Source organism: Chionomys nivalis, chromosome 7 (genome assembly GCF_950005125.1).
Source record: "Chionomys nivalis chromosome 7, mChiNiv1.1, whole genome shotgun sequence".
Classification (NCBI taxonomy): Eukaryota; Metazoa; Chordata; class Mammalia; order Rodentia; family Cricetidae; genus Chionomys; species Chionomys nivalis.
Genome location: NC_080092.1, coordinates 89913158 through 89932434, shown reverse-complemented (window position 1 = coordinate 89932434; position 19277 = coordinate 89913158). Strand labels below are relative to the sequence as shown.

The 19277-nt window shown below is 44.0% G+C and overlaps 1 protein-coding gene across 1 annotated transcript in view; it reads right to left on the bottom strand.

Moving 5' to 3' along the window:
- Positions 1-1419: 1419 nt before the first annotated feature.
- Positions 1420-19277, bottom strand: part of Gna13 (G protein subunit alpha 13) — a 38275-nt gene continuing 20417 nt past the window's right edge. The window contains exons 3-4 of the mRNA XM_057775266.1: positions 10360-10410; positions 1420-6571 (exon numbers count right to left, since the gene is read on the bottom strand). Of these exons, the coding sequence (XP_057631249.1) occupies positions 5999-6571; positions 10360-10410 (624 nt within the window). The 3' untranslated portion in view covers positions 1420-5998. The remainder of the gene's footprint in view (positions 6572-10359; positions 10411-19277) is intronic.

Below are 19277 nucleotides of genomic sequence, written 5' to 3'. Positions count from 1 at the left end.
ACCCCCTGGGTCACCTGACCCTTTTGGAGGAGTTGCCTTAGGACATCAGAAAGCACAGACAATTGTTGTATATGGTCTGTGCATGTACTTTTGAGCATGGGTGTGTACATGGGTGTATCCAAGCACATTGTGTGTGTGTGTGTGTGTGTGTGTGTGAGATTGTATGTGTAGGCCAGAGGCCGACATCATGGTCTTTATCACTTTTAGCGACAGTGTTTCTCACCAGTCCTGGAGCTTATGGACCCAGCCAGGCTGGCTGACCAATGAGCTTCATGGATCTATCTCCAGCTCTGACATTACAGGTGTGAACTACCATGCCTGGCTTTTCACGTGAGTTTTGAGCATCAAGCCAAAGCCCTCATGCTTATGAAGCAGGCACTGAGTCATCTCCCCAGCAGAGAACGGCTGTCTCTTATCGTCTAAGGCCCCTGGGCTGACCATTTATTTTTATAAATAGATTTATGGGAATATACAACGTAAAAAGGATACTTGGTGGTTCTAAACCCCATACTACAGTCTAATGAGAAAGTATTGGGCCAGCGTCAGGCCAATCCCAATAGAACATTCCACAAAATCCCTGGCTAGCGTTTCTCAAAATTGCCAGTGTTGGCATAAACAAGAAAGTCTGGAGAACAAGGGACAAGTTGAGAAGAGAGGACAAATGCAATGCAGGATCCTGTGTGGCCTCCAGAAGAGGGCTTCAAGGGGAAACTGAGGTATCACGTGAGGTTTTCATATACAGCCATCCCTTTTGTTCCGGCTCTTTGTGACAGTCTTGTTCCAGATCAGACTGTAGTTACCCTGACCAGGCACTTGGGTCAGTCCTCCTGGCATAGCCCTCCTGGAGCTGGGATTAGCAGTTGTAAGCTCCAAGATCAGCTCATTATTGGCTCGTTAGTAGTGACAAACATACCAAAGAATGCCTGGTGTTCACTGGGGAAGCAGCGACACGTGAGATGCTGGGAAACCTTACTACCCACCCCTCCACCGCCTAACCGCACTCCTCCACTCTGTATCCGAAAATAAGGTTTACTGGAGGGAGAAAAATGAGTAGTGATGTGTTGCTTTTTAAATGCCAATTTGATGACAGCAGGCTTAGGAGTAAGCCTGCTGTAACTGGATAAGACTGGGGCGGAGAAGCCTTCAGAGACCCAGCGCCTCCGCCTCTGAGAGAAGCGGTGTGTGTGTGTGTGTGTGTGTGTGTGTGTGCAGGTGTGTCCCTTTCTGCTTCACGATAGTAGAGGCCTGGGAACTCCATGAAGGCTGCGTCTCCCACCTTTAGCCAGCACCTGTTTCCGCAGAGGAAGAGCTGGGGAGAGGGAGGGTAGATCCCCCACACCTTCAGCAGGTAGCTTCTGCTTTCAAATGTGAAGCTCACTCGAGTGTCAGAGTTAAAACATCATGCTATCAAATCGTTTATAAATGTTTATTAAATGTCAGTAATTTTTACAAAGCAAATATTAATAGTAAGGAAACAAATTTTTGCAAAATATGTACAAAAGTAAAAAGCCTAAATGAATAGCAACTCGTTTTATAAAAAGAAACCATTCCTTCCACTCACAGACCTCCTGTAGAAATAATTTACTGCTACTCTGGAACCAAAGCACTGGCCAAAAGAAATTTACAACAGTATCAGATAATGTGCTTAGTTCCTGGAAAGTTATAAAAAGATGTACAGAGAAAAAAAAAAAAAAACTAAGCCACAAATACTTTTATTCAGGGTAAAATAAACCATGTCTCGTTAGGAGCAGTATCTGCGACGGACGCACTGAGTGCTTCGGATAAGGCTTTGTGTGCCCAGCGAGCTCACACGTAATAGAGAAAAGCCATCTAGAATATTTTGCGATTCTGCTTTCAAGTAAGAAAGAGGTAAAGAGAGGTTACACAGTACAGTCTGCTTCATCACCGTATGTGCTCAACCAGAACACATTGCCTCCTTCCTCCCCGTCACTCCTGCTACCATCAAACGGGTACGGTTAGGGCCAAAATCGCCACTCTTTAGCAGTGCTGTATCTGTGAATAAGATCAGAATTACATAGCAAAAAGGTGGTTTCTTAGGATCAGTGATTGTCACAGACTGGGAGTTTATGCTTCCTGCATTCAGGCAGGCTTCAATCCATCTGGAGTTTCATCACCGTAACACAGCAAAGGTCACAAATCTCTTGACAGCCCACAAGATACAGGCACATGTGATGTCTTGAAAAGGCAAGCGGTAGTCTCTGCTCTTGGCTGAGTCAGGAGATCTCAAATTCAAGATGAAGAGTAGACAGGGGGACCCTGTCTCAAAAGCACACAGATATACAAACAAATGGAAAACAATGTTCTGTGCCATTCCCTGGCACTTAAAACTGGATGGTTAGACCTGAACGCTATATATAGGGACGAACAGGTCAATTCAATGCTCATACATTCAGGCGGGTGAAAAATGATAGTGGACACACACCGCTTTGATGAATCGGGCAAGCGCCTGCCAGGCGAGGCTAGCGGTATCCAGCTGATGGTATCTGAGAAGCCACCATCAGGTTTGAACACAGAATTCAATCTTTAGTGGAAACTGACTAAGTCCTAACGTCGTACCATAAGCAAACGGGCATCATGTGCCCCATGCTTTCTAGACTGAAAAGCCATCCCAGCGTTAAAGGAAGAAAAGAAAGGAGAAAGTGCTTTCTCCCGAGCAGCACAGCACAGGCTCGCTGGGCTCGTGGAATTCAATGTGCTGAAACCGCAGGAAGATACAGCAAAGGCCTATTTCCAAATGAGAGGACCTGCAAGACCGTACTCTCCATCTCTTAATAAAATTAAAAGAACCGAAAAGGTAGCAGAGCGGCTTTCTCTAGGTTTATTTGGGAATTTGTTACAAAGGTTTGATGGGCTTTACAGGTAGGGTGCATGAGTTCATACAGGAAATGCAGATTAACACTGACACTCGGAATCCTCAAACAAGAAACAGAACATCACTGCAAACTGCGATCCAGAGTAACGTTTCAAATGGTTTGTTTGGGTTTTGCCTAAATGTATCATTAAATAATGAAAGCACCAATTTGAGGGATTTCCAAATAGCTTGAGTTTCAGGATATAACCACATAACTTGGAGATTTTATTCTTCATATAAACGGGGCATAACCGGATGTGAACACCAACGCTGAGGAACACACCCCGTCAGCATTTGGGCTTACACTGGACGGTGGTTGGTTCACTTAGAGGGCACAGGCTGTGCTGCATCTGACGACACTTGTCACTTCTGGCACCAATGTGGTCCTACTTTCTCTCACTTTAAATCAACGGCTGCCACCAACTGAGGAGGCATTTCCCTGGAGAGCCTGGGCTGGAGAGCCTCACAGGGACCCGCTGGGTGTCAAGTGCCCAGCATGGCACTCTGAGAGAAAATGTGCTCCTCTTCAGGGTGCCCTGGCTTGCTTGGCTGCAGCTGCCCTCTGGCTATCAAAACCCTTTCCAGATAGAAAAACTGAAATGGAGGCATCGATTTAATATAGACAGCATTTGGCAGAAAGCAGCATTTCACAACATTAGGAATATTTAAGTGGCAGAAACGCACCTTCAAGATGATAAGAAGCCCTTTCCCCGTTAGAAACAATTAAGGTTAAATCTGTGGTGTCTTTCATTTATAAGGCAACTCTGTAAAATGTAAAAAAATTTCAAAGTCAACCAAGACACTTGTGTGATCGTGCGTTGCAGGAAGGGGTAGTTAGGCGCGGGTCAATCCACTTGCCCAAGACATGCAAAGTCCAATGCCCCATGGAGCTTCGACTCCAAGTGTCACTTTAGGGACTGGGGAGTCAGAGTCAGCACAGGGAGGGTGGAGCGCCTTCTTGATTCTGTTGGCTAAATTTTGCCTTCCTTGTCACACAATTCAATTCACAAAAGGACCTGACTTTCAGCTGTAAGATTCCTTTCAAACATGGACCAGAACTTTTTGGCTGAGCCTGGCAGTTCTTTGAATTCTAAACAACCCGGTATAAACTGCAAGTAAGCATCCACTGCTTCAGAATGTACCTAGACTGCATTTGGTTCTGAGCGTCTGCATGCTTCAGAAGGAAGGTGCAGATGCCCAGAAGGATGCTGTGTTTAGCCGGGTGCTCTTGTCATTTCTTGGCAATAGTCACAATGGAGAAAGTCGGTGATCTGCTCTGACAGGCACGGTTTCTGTTCTCACCAGAGTCAGGTGTAACTGGATATAACTGCTTTCTGGAGGGACTGACTTCTACCTTCACTGCAGTTAGTTGTGGCCAATGTACAGCAATACTTGCTAAATTAACACAAAACAAGTGTTACTGTGCACGTGTTCAAATGTCCATCAGCACTGGAGTTACGCTAACCCTATACACTTAAACAAGACATTCTTTTTGGCAAAAAGGACTAGATGTAGAACATTTCAAATACACATAAATTATGCTACCAACACCTGCACTGTGATATTGGACTACATGTCTTAAGCTCATGTATTACCAGAGGCAAGGAAACACTGGAATTTATAAATAAAAAGACAGCAAGAGTTCAAATCCAAGACAAGTCAGGTCTGTCGAGAAGACATCCCTCATTAGGACACTAAGAGGCCCAGTTCTCACACCGGCCATCAAGGACTAAGGAACACCACTGCCTGCGAGCCACCAAGTTGACCAGTCTTTCAGGGCCCGATTTCTTGCCCAAGAAGAGTCACACAGTAACACGACAGGCACCACAGTCCTCATGCATTCTCCAGGGAAAGCAGGGGTGTGCTCAGGCTATGAAAACTCCACAGGCCAGCTGGAACATGACAAATGCTTTCGTATGCCAGTCACTACGGGTATCTCTAATCACAAAGCTACTTTATGGGCATGGTTTAACTTAGCAGTGCTTGTGTTTGTGTGTGTGCGCGCATGTGTGTGTGTGAAAGGCAAACCTCCTGAATATGGACCAAAAGAATCACTTGTCCTTAGATGCATTCTTAAGACATTCAATTGTATCTCAACAAGGTTGTCATCTCCTACACAACAGCAGCACCAACACACACAAACTGTGTCCACAGGGACACTAAGCATGACCGGGATACTCAGGATGACTTCTTGCCTATTTCACAGGAAAATACTGCCCACCAAGCTCTTGGTGACAAAGAACCCCCAAAACACCACAGTTAGAGCTGCTGAGACTGAGACAGGAGGGCAAAAGAAAGAAGACCCAACAGAGTTTTCCTCCAGCAAGGCACGAAACCAATTGAGACAGACACATGGCACTCTGGAACAGCTATGGTGCATGCCCTTTCTAGTTGCTGTTATGGCAAAAATGTTTCTAACACAGCATATTAAGTTACTGCTACTTAAATATGGAAAAGGCAAACTGCACGCCACTGGTTATTTTGGATCAATGTAGTCCATGTACCATTTGTGAGCGCACCAGCATCAGACCGAATTCCACACTGTAAACTCAAACACTAAGACATCACCTTCAGAAGCTACAGACACTGAGAAGACTACCGCTGCGTGTGCAAGCAAGTGCGACACAGCGCAGTTCAGCCTCCGAAGACCTAGGCTGCTGGGCCCTAGACTGAACTTCCTCTAATAGCCCCTTCACACTGTGTAAGGCACTCTCTCTCTCGGGTCTCATCTTAGAGCTGAGCATTCCTAGCCTCCTCCCTACAAAGAGTCAGGATGCGGCCTCCTCTTGGCACTGCAGGAAAACTCAGCTTGCAAGCAGAAGAATTCAAACCTGAAATTCACCTAGTGTGAGGCTGATCAGGAAGTTACACCTGGACTTGAATGGAAGCCGCGGTGGAAGCAATCAAAGCCTGGATTCCAGCAGATATTGGCAATGTGTTGTTAACTGGGCAGCTTTCAGCCCCACACTGAAGGCCGCAGAAGGACAAGGATAAGGTCTCTAAGAAGTTAGACACAGAACTGAGACTTTTCTAATCGCTGTTGTAAACTGCTATTTAAAAAACAAAAACAAGACAAACAGAAACAATCAAAACCACAACAAGGTATTAAAATAGCAAGTCTTGTCATCACTGGAGCATGAGCTGTTTGAGGTTGTCGTGGAGGATTGTGTCCTTCACGTCCCGGAACACAAGGCGGATGTTCTCCGTGTTGATGGCGGTGGTGAAGTGGTGGTACAGTGGCCTCTGCTGCTGGTCCCGGCGTTTGCCCCGGAAGCATTCCACCAGAAACTTTTGGACGTCTCTTAAGCAGTGTGGGTCCCCTTCAAAGTCTAAGAAGTAGTCTTTGATGCTCACAACTTGTACTTTCTCTTCAAGCAAGTCTGTCTTGTTTAGGAAGAGAATTATAGAGACATTGCTGAAAACCCGGTTATTGACAATTGTTTCAAAGATGTTCAGAGATTCTGTAAGGCGATTGGTCAGGCGATCCTCCATAAGCACCTGGTCAAATTCACTTGAAGACACAAGGAATAGTATTGATGTCACACTGTCAAAGCATTCAAACCAACGTTTCCGTTCTGATCTCTGGCCGCCTACATCAACCATTTTGAAAGGAACATTTTTAATTTCAAAGTCGTACTCATGGATGCCTTTGGTGGGTCTCCTGGCAAGCAGAATATCTTGCTGTGATGGAATGTAATCCTGGAAGAGAAAAGGGTTTATACTTAGGAGTCCACAAGTAGCAATAATAGATGTGTAAATTAAATAATTAAAAAAAAAAAGACAAGGTCTTACTAGTAGCCCAAGCTGGCCTCTAGCTTGAGATCCTTCAATCCTCCTGTCTCAGCCTCCCAGGTGCTAGATTGCAGGTGTGAGGCACCACCACTGGCGCACACCTCACATGTAGGTGGAACTCCCAGCTGACCTCACCCTCCTGCACTGCCACTAGTACCCACTCCTAGGTCAGGCCAGAATAATTTCAATGCCCACACTTCTCCATGCTGTTCCTCGCCCCTCTAAAAACAGGAGGATCTGAGAATATAATTCATGAGGCTCACTTTCCATGCTTGGTTCTGACCTACTCTCTAATTTGTTATAAAGCTTCTTCATTGTACACACCTCCTTCATGGTGGTGAATAAGTCCCATACTGTCATACGTCTGAAAAACCTTTAACCTAGCACAAGTGACTAACAGTGCGCATTCTGGACCATAGGCTAGTCTGTTTCCAGGCAACGGTTCAAACAGCTCTTACTCACTTGATGTGGGATTCCCCTCTGTATGCTATGAATATGTTTTATTACCACTGGTTACTAAAGAAGCTGCTTCAGTCTATATCAGGGAAGACTATATAACTAGGCTAGAAAAGATATATAGAGAGAGTAAGCAGAGTCAAGGAGAAGCCACATAGCTGCTGAAGGAAACAGATGCCCTGGAACCTTACTGGTAAACCATGAGCCTCGTGGTGAAATACAAAATAATAGGAATGGGTTAATTTAAAATATAAGAGTTAGCTAGAAATATGCCTTAGCTATTGGCCAAACAGCGTTGTAATTAAAATAGTTTCTGTGTTATTATTTGGGTCTGAGCACCAGTACCTCTGCTGAGGAACAGGACATACACACCTGCACACTTGTCTTGGAAGAGCATCACTGTCAAGGTTAGCTCTTCCCAAACCCTTCATGTGGCTACTGCCACGACGACTGGGCTGACCTGTATTCGTGATGATCCTCTTGCCTCTGTCTCCTCAGTGCTAGGATCACACATTTATGCACATGCGAGTGTGTGAGTATGTGCCTGCACAGGCGCGTGTGCACGCTCTCATGTTTAAGGCGGAGTATTGCTATGCTGTCCTGGATGACCTGGAATTTGTTGACAACTCTTCTGCCTTAGTCTACACGTTCTAAGACTGCAGATCCTACCACCATGTTGGGCTTTCCAGACCTTGTGAGCACGGAAACAAGCTCTTGAACAAAGGCAGCTGCTAGTTGCAGGAGAGTAACTGCACGCCAGTGGCACATTTCCTTACATGCCCTGACTGTTCTTCTTTCTCAGGCTAGTACTTTTCCACAAGTCCCATGGCTCTTTGGCAAAACTCAAAGAGGAGCAGTTTTAATACTTAGCTTCATGGGCAAAATATTTTAAAAGTCAAGGTAGGATGGAAAACTGACTTTACAAGCTGTCTGCATTTTATGTCTTTCCCAGGGCTCAACACATAGTAGGGTCTCTGTAGCTTTAACAGGAGAGAAGCGAACGGCATTCTGTGACTTGTCCTAAGTTCACAGGACGGGTGAGCAACACAGCACGGCCAGCTTTACTCTCCTCCCCTTCCCAACAATGCGCTGACCACACAGCTCTCCTCCGCGCTCTCTGGGCTTCAGAACTCTTCTCAGTTCAGCAGTTTAAGCACCTACTATAAATGGCTGGGACTGGCTAGACTATTTATTTATAAGCTATTTGTTGACTGCGTACTTTGAGCCAGGCACTGTCACTAGGCACCAGGGACTTAACTCTTACTATAAAGATGGAAGTCGGGTCCTGATGAAAGAATGGGTAAAAGACAAAGTAACTATCAACTGTGATATATACAACAAAGAAACAAGGGCTAACTAATACAGACAGGAAAAGGATGACAGCTGTGGAAACGAAGCCTGCTGTGCCAGCACTGAGGTGAAGTCAGGAGGAATTCAAGGTCGTCTCTGACTACACAGTAAGTTCAATTCTAGCCTGAGCTACAAGAGACCTTGCCTCAAAATACAACCCCAGCAACAATGAAAAGATGTATATAAATGGTGTGCTTAGAGAAAAACCTAACTGAAAACAGAAAAGCAGATCAAATTAGCTCTGTTTAAACTGTAAGAAAGCACTCTTTAAAAGAAAATCATTAGCCAGACATGATAGTGCATGCCTTTAATTCCGGTGGAAGGCAGACACAGGCAGATCTCAGTGAGTTCAAGGCTAGCCTGGTCTACAAAGCAGGTTCCAGGGCTGTGTAATGAAAGCTGGTCTTGAACAGGACATGGGTTTAGTTCCCAGGATCCACATGGCAGAGGTAACTCCAGTTCCAAGAAAACCACCATCTTTGTCTGGGCTCCTGGGGCACCAGGTAAACACAGTGGTGCACATATACACATATAGACAAGCACTTATACACAAAAAATAAAAATAAATACATTTAAAAAAAATGTTTAGGGCGGAGGAGGTAAACTCATTCAGTGAAGTGTATGCATGCAGCATAGGCCTGAGGTCCTGAGTTTGGATCCCCAGCACCCACATCAAAATGGTGGGTGTTAGCAGAGCCCCACTTACATCCCAGAGCTGGAGAGGTGGGGACAGGAGGGTACCAGGAAGAGACCTTGTCTCAAAAAGCCAGAAGACACACAACCTCAAAAGCAGGCACCTCTACTCGTGTGTGCACACGTGCATCCATATCCCCACCTACACATTATCCCCTAGTGCTTTCCTCCACTTACAGGCATTGTGTGCACAAAGTAAGTTAGAAAGAACCCAAGTCCTGGGAGATTCTTATATCTATGCGGGAAAGCAAGTAAAAAAATACTCCTTTAAAGGCAAACAAATGCAATTAAAACTTAGTTTTGCTTTTTAAAACAGGTTGGCCTTAAACTTATGATCTTCTGTCCCAGCCCTCTGAATGTTAGAATTGCAGATGTGTGCCATCACATCACACCCAGCAGGCAAATTCAATAGGAAAAACATAAGGAAAATGTGAACATGAACCTGCTGGGGAAAAAAGTACAGGTCCTGGTGCCCCAAGTACATAGCATGCGACTCTCCTACCCGCAGCAGACTAGTTCTGGGTTTTTCATCAGCATGCTAATACTGAGGCCTCAGCGCCCAGAAGCTCTCACAACAGAAATCAAAGAGGAGGCAAAGGCAGCTGCACTAGATTCTGTGACTAACAAATTACCTCTCGGGCAACAGCTCTAAGCAGTGAAAACCTTACTTCCAACGACTCTTGGATATTCGCCAATGCAGAGAGCAGACAGTGGAGCTCCTGCCTGCCATGGGTACAGGAAAGCCATGAGCAGGCCTCAGCCCAGCTGAGTCAGACTCTGGAGTAAACACTGGGAAGATAACAAGCTCCTTCCAAGGGTGACTCTCTTCCCTTAGTTTCTTCAACAGACCTTGAGGAAAAGCCCTATTTCCCTGACTCTAATACAAAGGAGTCCTGCTCTATTTCTGATACAGAAACCCCAACAATATTGGAAAATAATAGATGATGTGTAATCTCATTTTCAAACACAAATTTCTTTCATGTTGAAAAATGAGGAAAACTGTCAGTGTTTGTAGCTACGAAGCTTCTTAAAGAGCATGAATCTGGCCACTGCCACCAGAAGTAACGGAAAAGGCAGGCTGCTTAGCATTTTCTCTAACTTTCCTAACAAGCTGCCCCCAAATTAAAAAAAAGAAAATGCTACCCTGATAACTGCTTCCAAGTATCAATGACCAGAACCATTGTTTCGAAACTTACTGGTACTCCAAGTTTATCCAAGTTATCCAGGAAATACTTCACAGACTCACCCTGAAAACAAGAAGAAAACAAAGTTACAAGGGCTAGATGCTACAGTTTATGCTGCGCTCCGGCCCTACACTTGGTCCAAGCATACTTTGCTCAGTCACATTCAGGAAAGCTGAAGCAGGACTACCAAGTGTAAGGCCAGGTCAGGATACATAAGGGAGACTTTTGTCTCGAAAAGAAAAAAAAGAAAAAAAGAAAAAAAAGAAAGAAAAGAAAAAAAGAAGAAAGCAATCAGGAAACAAAGAAACTACTTTGACAAATACTAACTTTAAAGCACTTCTAGGCCCTGGGTCAGTCCTCAGCACTACATTAAACAAATATACAAACAGCCAACCAGAAGCCCACAACAGGCACCTACACTTGTTATGGTTTAAGGGATGACAACAAGACATTTGCTCCTGCACTTGACCTGTGACAATAGGTTAGCTTGACCGAAATAAAGGGAAACAATGTCTGCATTGCAAAAGTTGTCACTGCAAAAGTTTCCAGGTCACTGTAGAGATTTTTGTCATGACACCAAATTTGGTAGGCCTAGTTTCCCGAAGGCTGGGTCCCTGTGGGCCTAGAAAAGAGTTTCCTTCTCAGGTCCCACTACACTGAGGGCTCTGTCTGCCCTGCATTATGAATGGGTCGTCATCTGGCCACAGGTTAGTAGTACCTGACACTGGACAATGGGAACACAGCAGATAACTGAGTTATACAAAGCTTTCAAACACTGGCATGTTTTATTATACAGCATTTAAAAACCATATTTGCCAACAAGTATGCCCACCTTATCACAAGTCTGTGGAAGGCTGTCACATTCCCAGTGTCGGGCAGATTCGGGGTTTCCTATATTTGAACACTAGCTGGAAGTTTAAGCTTTATACTTCTAGCAACAAAAACTTCAGCTACTTTCCTTGAGATAGTGGGGTAGCCAAGTGTCCAAATGCCAGCCATTACTTTAGGCAAAAGCAGCATGGCCTGAAAAATGATGGCTGGAACAGCTCAAAATAAGCCTAGTCATCCTTCAGTTTCTGAGACAGTCGTCCAGTCTCTGTTTCAATACACAGTCATCAGAAAGATACTCAAGGTGAAGACTGAACATAAGGAACCATTTTACTGTCCAATCTAGGGCAGTCTTCATCCAGGGAAACCGGCTATGGTTTGGGGCTGTGTGTCACGCCCACACACACTTCTGGACACAAAAACAGGCTGATGAAGAACACAGCAATATGGACTGAGGCTCCCACACTCATCTGCTGCTCTTTACCTGAGGCACAGATGGTTGTGAGCTGCCAGAAGGGGGTCCACTGGAAGAGCAGCCAGTGTTGAGCCATCTCTTCAGCCCCAAGTTTTCCCTTTTCAAACTGGGTAGCATCCATCCCCTCAAGCAACCTGTGTTGTTTGTAAATTTAGAACCCCCTCCACTCCCTAAAACACACAGTGAAGCAACTAAACATCACGGAAGGTGGAGCAGTTGAGGTGCCTGAATTATCTGTTTCAAGACACAATCCTCCAGAAGGTACCTTTCAGTTTAAGGAGAGTTCTACAGCTGAACTGAACACAAATGGGGAACTGAGCATAAATACAGATGTGTCATTTGTAACTGTCATTTACTGTTTCTCCTCTCTATTTCAAAATGGGAACACATAGCTACTTGTATTCAAGGACCTGGTAAGGGTAAAATGAAGTTGCTATAACTGGCACTTCAGAGTAAAGAACGAGGATTGTGCCACTGGCTCCTGACCTGTAGGACCTAAGCACCCCCACACATAATATACAATACACACGTACATAGCACACCCACACACATAATAAACAATACACACGTACATAGCACACCCACACACATAATATACAACACACACGTACATAGCACACCCACACACAAAATATACAACACACACGTACATAGCACACCCACACACATAATATACAATACATATGTACATAGCACACCCACACACATAATATACAATACACACGTACATAGCACCCCCACACATATAATATACAATACATACGTACATAGCACACCCACACACATAATATACAATACATACGTACATAGCACACCCACACACAATATACAACACACACGTACATAGCACACCCACACACACAACACATGCACACATACACATATATATATACATGCATGCACTAACGTGATTGTATTTGCATGTGTGTAAAGGTGTTTATGCCTGTGCGCACCTGCACAGAAAGTGAGAAGAGGGTGCTGGTGTCCTCTACCACTCTGTCTAGTCCTTTTTGAGTAGGGTCTCTCCCTGAACCCGAGGCTTGCCTTTTCTAAGCTAGCCTGGAAGCCAGCAAGCCCCAGAGATCCTCTTGTCTGCCCAACTCAGAGATGGGAACCCTTGTTGCATGGGTGCTGCTACACACTGGTCCTCGGGACTGTGCCGTGAGAACACTGAACTGCTGAACCATCATCTCTCTATAGGGTTTCTCTGTGTAGCCTTGACTGCTCTGTAGACCAGGATGGTCTCAAACTCATAGAGATCCACCTGCCTCTACCTCCCGAATGCTGGGATTAAAGGCATGTGCCACCATAGTACTTCTAAATATTATCTTTTGAACAAATAGTCCTTCTTTCCTTCCTTCCCTCCTTTTCTTCTTGAGGTAGGGTTTCTCACTTTTTAACAAATAGTTTTAATACTCGTCCCCTCCCCTTTCTTTCTTTCTTTCGAGGCAGAGTTCCAGTGAATAACCAGAATTGGCTTTGAACTTACAGCAGGACTTTGAGACCTCCTAGGTGCTGACATTAAAGGAATGAGCTACTGTGTGGCCATTTCAATACCAACTTTGAATACACAGCTTTCGGTACCTTTCCAATTATATCCACAGTGATCCTTTCGACAGAGTTAAACATTTTTAACTGCTAAGCTCTCCTGGTTCCTCCTTCCCATACAGGGGAAACACTGAGTTCATTCTTTAATAGAGAATCTAGACAAAGATAAACATTTTTTTTTTTTTTTTGATTTTCGAGACAGGGTTTCTCCGTAGCTTTTTGGTTCCTGTCCTGGAACTAGCTCTTGTAGACCAGGCTGGCCTCGAACTCACAGAGATCTGCCTGCCTCTGCCTCCCGAGTGCTGGGATTAAAGATGTGCGCCACCACCGCCCGGCTCTAGACAAAGATAAAAGAAGCGGACTGGTGGCACAGCCTGGGATCCTGGCACTTGGGAAATGGAGGTGCAGCCTGAGGACCAGTTCAGGGTCAGTCTGGATTATGTGAGCCTTGCCTCAAAGAACAACAACAATAAAAGGAAAGAAACCCATGTACAAGTCGACAGTAAAACTTCAACTACATAAAAAGCATTAAGACTAGTAATTTTACAAAGGTAAGATACATGAAAGTCAGAACGCTCTCACCATGAGTACATGAGTACTATCTGAAGCAGCATCCTTCCTTCCCTTACAAGTAAATACTTACACCACCCTATTGTTTGAGGTTTACAGAAAACAGTACACATCCCAGCGGCATTACAAACACACACAAAACTCTTAAAGTCAGGAACACTACGCCCCATAAAATCTCTAATGGCCTTTGGTCTGCCCCAAGAACTTACTCAGCATGAACAAAGGATGCACACCAAAGGACATTTAAGCTAGGAGTGATGGCCCACATCAGAGATCAGGAGTTCACAATAGCAACAGCTTTAGAGCCAGTTTGATGCAAGCCCAGAATACCTGAGACCCTGTCTCAAACACCACTCCAAAACGAATAAATAAATGTCATTGATTCAGCGCCAATTACAACAATAAAATTTGGAACATTACTTTTCTGCACAGAATTAGGAAAGAAATGTAATGAATCTAGGTATACTTAAACCTAAAATATTGTGTTATCAAATATAAATATTTGAGATCACCGCCACGTATGAAATACTTGTGGTAGTAAATGCTAAACTGAAGTAGTAGATCATAAAGTCAAAGCCTACAACCTTGACCTGCAAGGCGTTCTTTAACTTTTGTTCCTGCGAATGTGGCACAATACTCACATAGTGGCAAAGTCCAACCTGTGATTATGTCAGGGTCTTTAGTCCTTTATCATGCACGGCTAAACTATACAAACGTTTCAGGAAAAAAACCCATCCCCATTGTTCGTATGTGCTTGAACTTACCTTGCTATTATTAAAAAGATCTTAATTCTACAGCAGCACATGTTGATTCAAAGAGCTGTAAGACTTAGCTCAGCTGCATATTAACTCTTTAAAATATGGGTAAAGGGAACTGCAGCATTGTAGGTAAGTATAGTCTATAATCTAGAAAGGCTGAAGCTGGGGGAATGCTATGAGTTCACGGCCAGTTTTCCTTACAGGGTAAATTCCAAGTAAGCTTAGGATATCCAGTAAGACTCAGAGCAGGAAGAGAGAATAGGAGGAAAAAGGAGAAAAAAAGGAGGGTGGAGGAAAGAAGAAGAAATCATGGCAAACAGTTCAGAGTGCATACTACTCTTCTCAAGGCCCTATATTTGCTTCCCAGCAGTCAACAGCCACTTACCTGTACTCACAATCACCTGTGACTACACCTGTGACTTCAGGGGATCGGACACCCTCTTCTAGCCTCTGTGGGCACCTGCACTTGTTGCACATATACACACACATACATAATTAAAAATAATCTTAAAAAAGATTTACTTTTATGTGTACAAGTGTTTATCTGCATGTATGTTAGTGTACCATGTGCCTGTGGTACCCACAGAAGCCAGACATGTCAGATGCCCTGGAACTGGAATTCTACATGGTTGTAAACTACCATGTGAGTGCGGGAAACTGACCACATGGGTGTCCTCTGCAAGAGCACCAGGCTCTTAACCTAGGAGACATCTGTCTAGCCCCAATAAAGGCACATCCTAAAACCAAAGCTACTACACACTTTTCACCACCTTTGTGCCTGTCTCTCAGTGCTAGGACTTCAGCAGAATGCTTCCCACACCTGACTGAAGGGATTCACCTGAAATCTTGTGGGCTCAGATTAGTTCGTAACTTACTAGAAATTCAAAATTTCATGAAAACGAAGTAAGTGGTAACGATCACGGTAAAGGCATGTACTACAGACAAACAGGTCAGGGCCATATAGTGACATCCTGTCTCAGAATGAAGGAAAAAGAAAAACGTCATGGTGCAATTGCTATCAAACCTTGGCTTCCACAGACACTAAATGAGAGTGCATGCGGGGCTTTGAAATTAAAATAATTTACACTCCCTACATTTAAGCATATGATGGACTTCAACTATTCCCGTCTTGCCTTCTTTCCCATCTTAGCCATATCTACTCAACATAATACATTCTACGTTATTTCCGTGGAAAACACATCTTGGCTAAAACTGTCTCCAATCAAAAAAGTTATGTTGGGGCTGGAGAGGCGGGGCAATCTGGTCTCCCCCCACACACTCTTTCTTAACAAGGTCTTGCCTATGCTGACTTTGAATTCAAGATACTCCTGTTGACACCTCCTGAGTTCTAAAAACCAGTAGCTTTTAAATGCATCGAAGAGAAGTAAAACCATGGAGAAAACTCTTCTTACAATCTCAAAAACAAATAAACAAGCAAACAAACAAAACTAAAAAAGCACAAACTGTTTATAATCTACAGTGTACCCCTGAAGGCTATGAACACACAGCAGGGTTTCTGTTCTGGGGGCCCCAGGCTTCTGATGGTCCCTGTTGTTTGTGTCCAATGCTGGCTGCCTGACATCTTCACCTTCAAGAGCATGTGCGAACCAAGGAGGAAGGGCTGGGAGAAGGCTCCCTAACTAACTTTTTCTTAACAATTTCAGTACTCATGTCTTCTAGTTTACTAGTGCTGGTGTGAAGAAAAGGAAGGGAATTGGAGTTCTTTCTTTAACCCTGAGTGAGTAATTTGACCAAGTTTCCAAACTTTCCTAGGTCCCTATTACCAACAGTGGACAGAATTCAGTGGCTCAATAATCAATTCTTCACTGTACAAAGTACACTGACTTAAAGTTAGATTCTCATGTTGGACCATGATGGCACACACCTTTAATCCCAGCACTTGGGAGGCAGAAGCTGAAGGATCTCTGTGAGTTCAAGGCTAGCTTGGTCTACAGATCAAGTCCCAGGACAGCCAGGGCTACAAGAAGAAACCCTGTCTCAAAAAACAGAACGAAACAAAAAACAAACAGAAAGAAGTAATAAACAAACAGAAGCAGGGAGATATCTCTAAGTGCAAGACCAGCCTGATCTACGCAGAGTACCAGGGTAGTCACAGAAAGAATGAGACCAGTCACAAAACAAAGTTGGGCTCTCTTTTCAGTATAGGTCATGTTATTAACCTGAATTTTGCTTTTGTTGTCTCATTATCCAAGTCATGCTGCTTAGTCTCTCCACAAATACAATAGAGGACTTCATGGGGTGCATAAGGAACACTATAAAGTTAAGACTTGTTGATCCTAACTTGAAATTGAGTTAGCTTTTCTTGGTCCAGTCTCTACTACCAAAAGAAATTTAAAATCAAATTTCACAAAAAAATCTATTTCCTGGTTCAGACTTAAAACCTCATAGTGTCACTTCTGATTCTTTTTCCTCTGCAAAGCGGGGAGGTAACTTCTTGGCTATGGACATTCAGGATCCATGTAAATGTGTAAACAACGGCTCTGTAGCCTGTAGACCTGATTCTAGCCTCAAACATCCGGTTGGCAAAGTCAATGCACATCACCCGAGAGACTCTACAAACCTTCAAGTTGTAGCTAAGCTAGAAACAGATAGCTACATTGTCCCTCATTCCCAAGAATCATTTGTTATAATAATTTGTTATAATCATTTGTACTTTCTTTGTAAAGACATGGGCCAGAAGTTAATCCAAAAGCTGAGAACCTATGCTAGAAAGTAATTTCTAAAAGCAAATAGACTGAGAGACCCAGTACACTTGACACCTACTGCCCCAGATGCTAATTCCAAGTGCCCTTCTACAACCTGAACTAGCCAAAGACTGTGTGTTCCTTTCTGAAGAATATCACATTTCAGCTGGATAGTCCAAGAATATACAAGAAGAAATCACCTAATCTTTGAGGGAAAACAATCAAAACTACGGATAGCTTTATGCCAACAGGGAAAAGACAACTTTATTTGAGGTAGTTAAGAAGCAGAGGTTTAAAAGCCTTAGCAAGGGTTCAGTGGTTCAGAGCACTTGTTGCTTTTCCAGGGACCCAAGTTCAGATCCCAGAACCCAAGTCAGCTGGCTCACATCTATAATTCTAGCTTCAGGGAATCCAATGCCCTCTTCCAGCTCTGTGTGTTCCACATGATGCAGACACAAATATTTTACTCTAGAATGAAATTGGCGAGTATGTAGTAATGCCTTTAACAAAGACTGTCTGTAGAGTGATACTGGAAAGAATCTGCAACTTCAGCCACGATCGAGAACCACTGGATCATTTTTATTTATCCAGACTGAAGATCAGCTGTCTACCCACAAACGACAGTACTCCTCAGGCCAAATCCAGCCCACTGCTTGTTTTAAGGCTCATTTCTCAATGATTGGGAAAAACATGAAGAGTATTTTTAACATGTGAAATGGTGTGAAATCAAATTTTAGAGTCTAAAAATAAAACTATATTGGTGCACAGCCACACTCATCTCTGCTTCCACACCCTGCAACAGAGGGGGGCAACAGAGGAAGCCCACGCACACTCTCCTCTTTTTGTACCACTGCACAGGGCACTGAGGGTGATGGTGAGCAAGTTTTAAGATGAGGATGCTTCAAACAGCACCAGTACTGCCATGGTACTCCACGCCCCTCCGCCCGCTACACTGACAAGTCCATATGCACAATAAAAAGACAAAAGAGGATTTTGAATGCCAGGCTTTTAATATGCACCACAACATCAGTACTTGCATAGTGATTGCGCTAGATGGTGAAGCACCGTGTTTACTATGTAATGCCACTGTAGCTAACTATAAGAATACGGTGTGGGTCAGCACTTACAGACTAAACATCTCCATCTATTTCCAAAGTTTCCATGTGGTTCACTGTTATCCAAGCAAGGAGTGTCATTTACTGCTGGAGAGCTGATTAAGTCATGTTTGATCGCAGCAGCCAAACAAGCATGTCCAAAGATGACAGACTTAGCCTTTCAGTGAGAACTCAAGGGTGAGCACAGTAGGAATAACCTAAACACTAGGTGGATCTCTGTGAATTTGAGGCCAATCTGGTCTACATACATATCAAGTTCCAGGCCAGCCAGGGCTACAGAGCAGGACCCTGTTTCAAAACAAAATTAGCAGCAATAACAAACAGACTAATGATTTCTAGAATTTTCCTCCATTCTTGCTGAATTTATTATCAATAGTGCTCAGTCAGTTGTGTCAAGTTTTAAGTAGCCGAAGAACTGAGACAACACCACATCAGTGCAAATGCATTGGACTCTGATGGTGGGAAAGTATGAGTGGAGCAGGGAAGGGAGTGGAGGGATAAACACACAAAGCCATGAAAAGAGCTAGGCACTGAATTCCTCGTGAACAGGTACCTTGTGGGAAACACATTAAGTCGAACAGTGCCAACGAGGAATTTAATTTACTCTTGCAAACTTGGCCATTACTACATCCAGGAATTTTGTCAGAAATAGAGAGTCAGTATTCTGGAAACATGCTCAGTTGGTAGAACACTTTGCCTAGCATGCATGAAACCCTGGGTCTGACCCTCAGCACCAAGGTGCAGTGGCACACACCTGTAACCTCAGCACTTGGAAGGAGGCAGGAGAACCAAAGTTCAAGATCATCCTCTGCTTGATAGCAAGTGTGAGGCCAAAATGAACAAAATGCGACCCAGTGTTAACAGAGAAAAGATGAAGGGAGGGTGAAATGAGTATTCTGATGCACCCTTGGCAAGTTCAGTGCCGTGGACT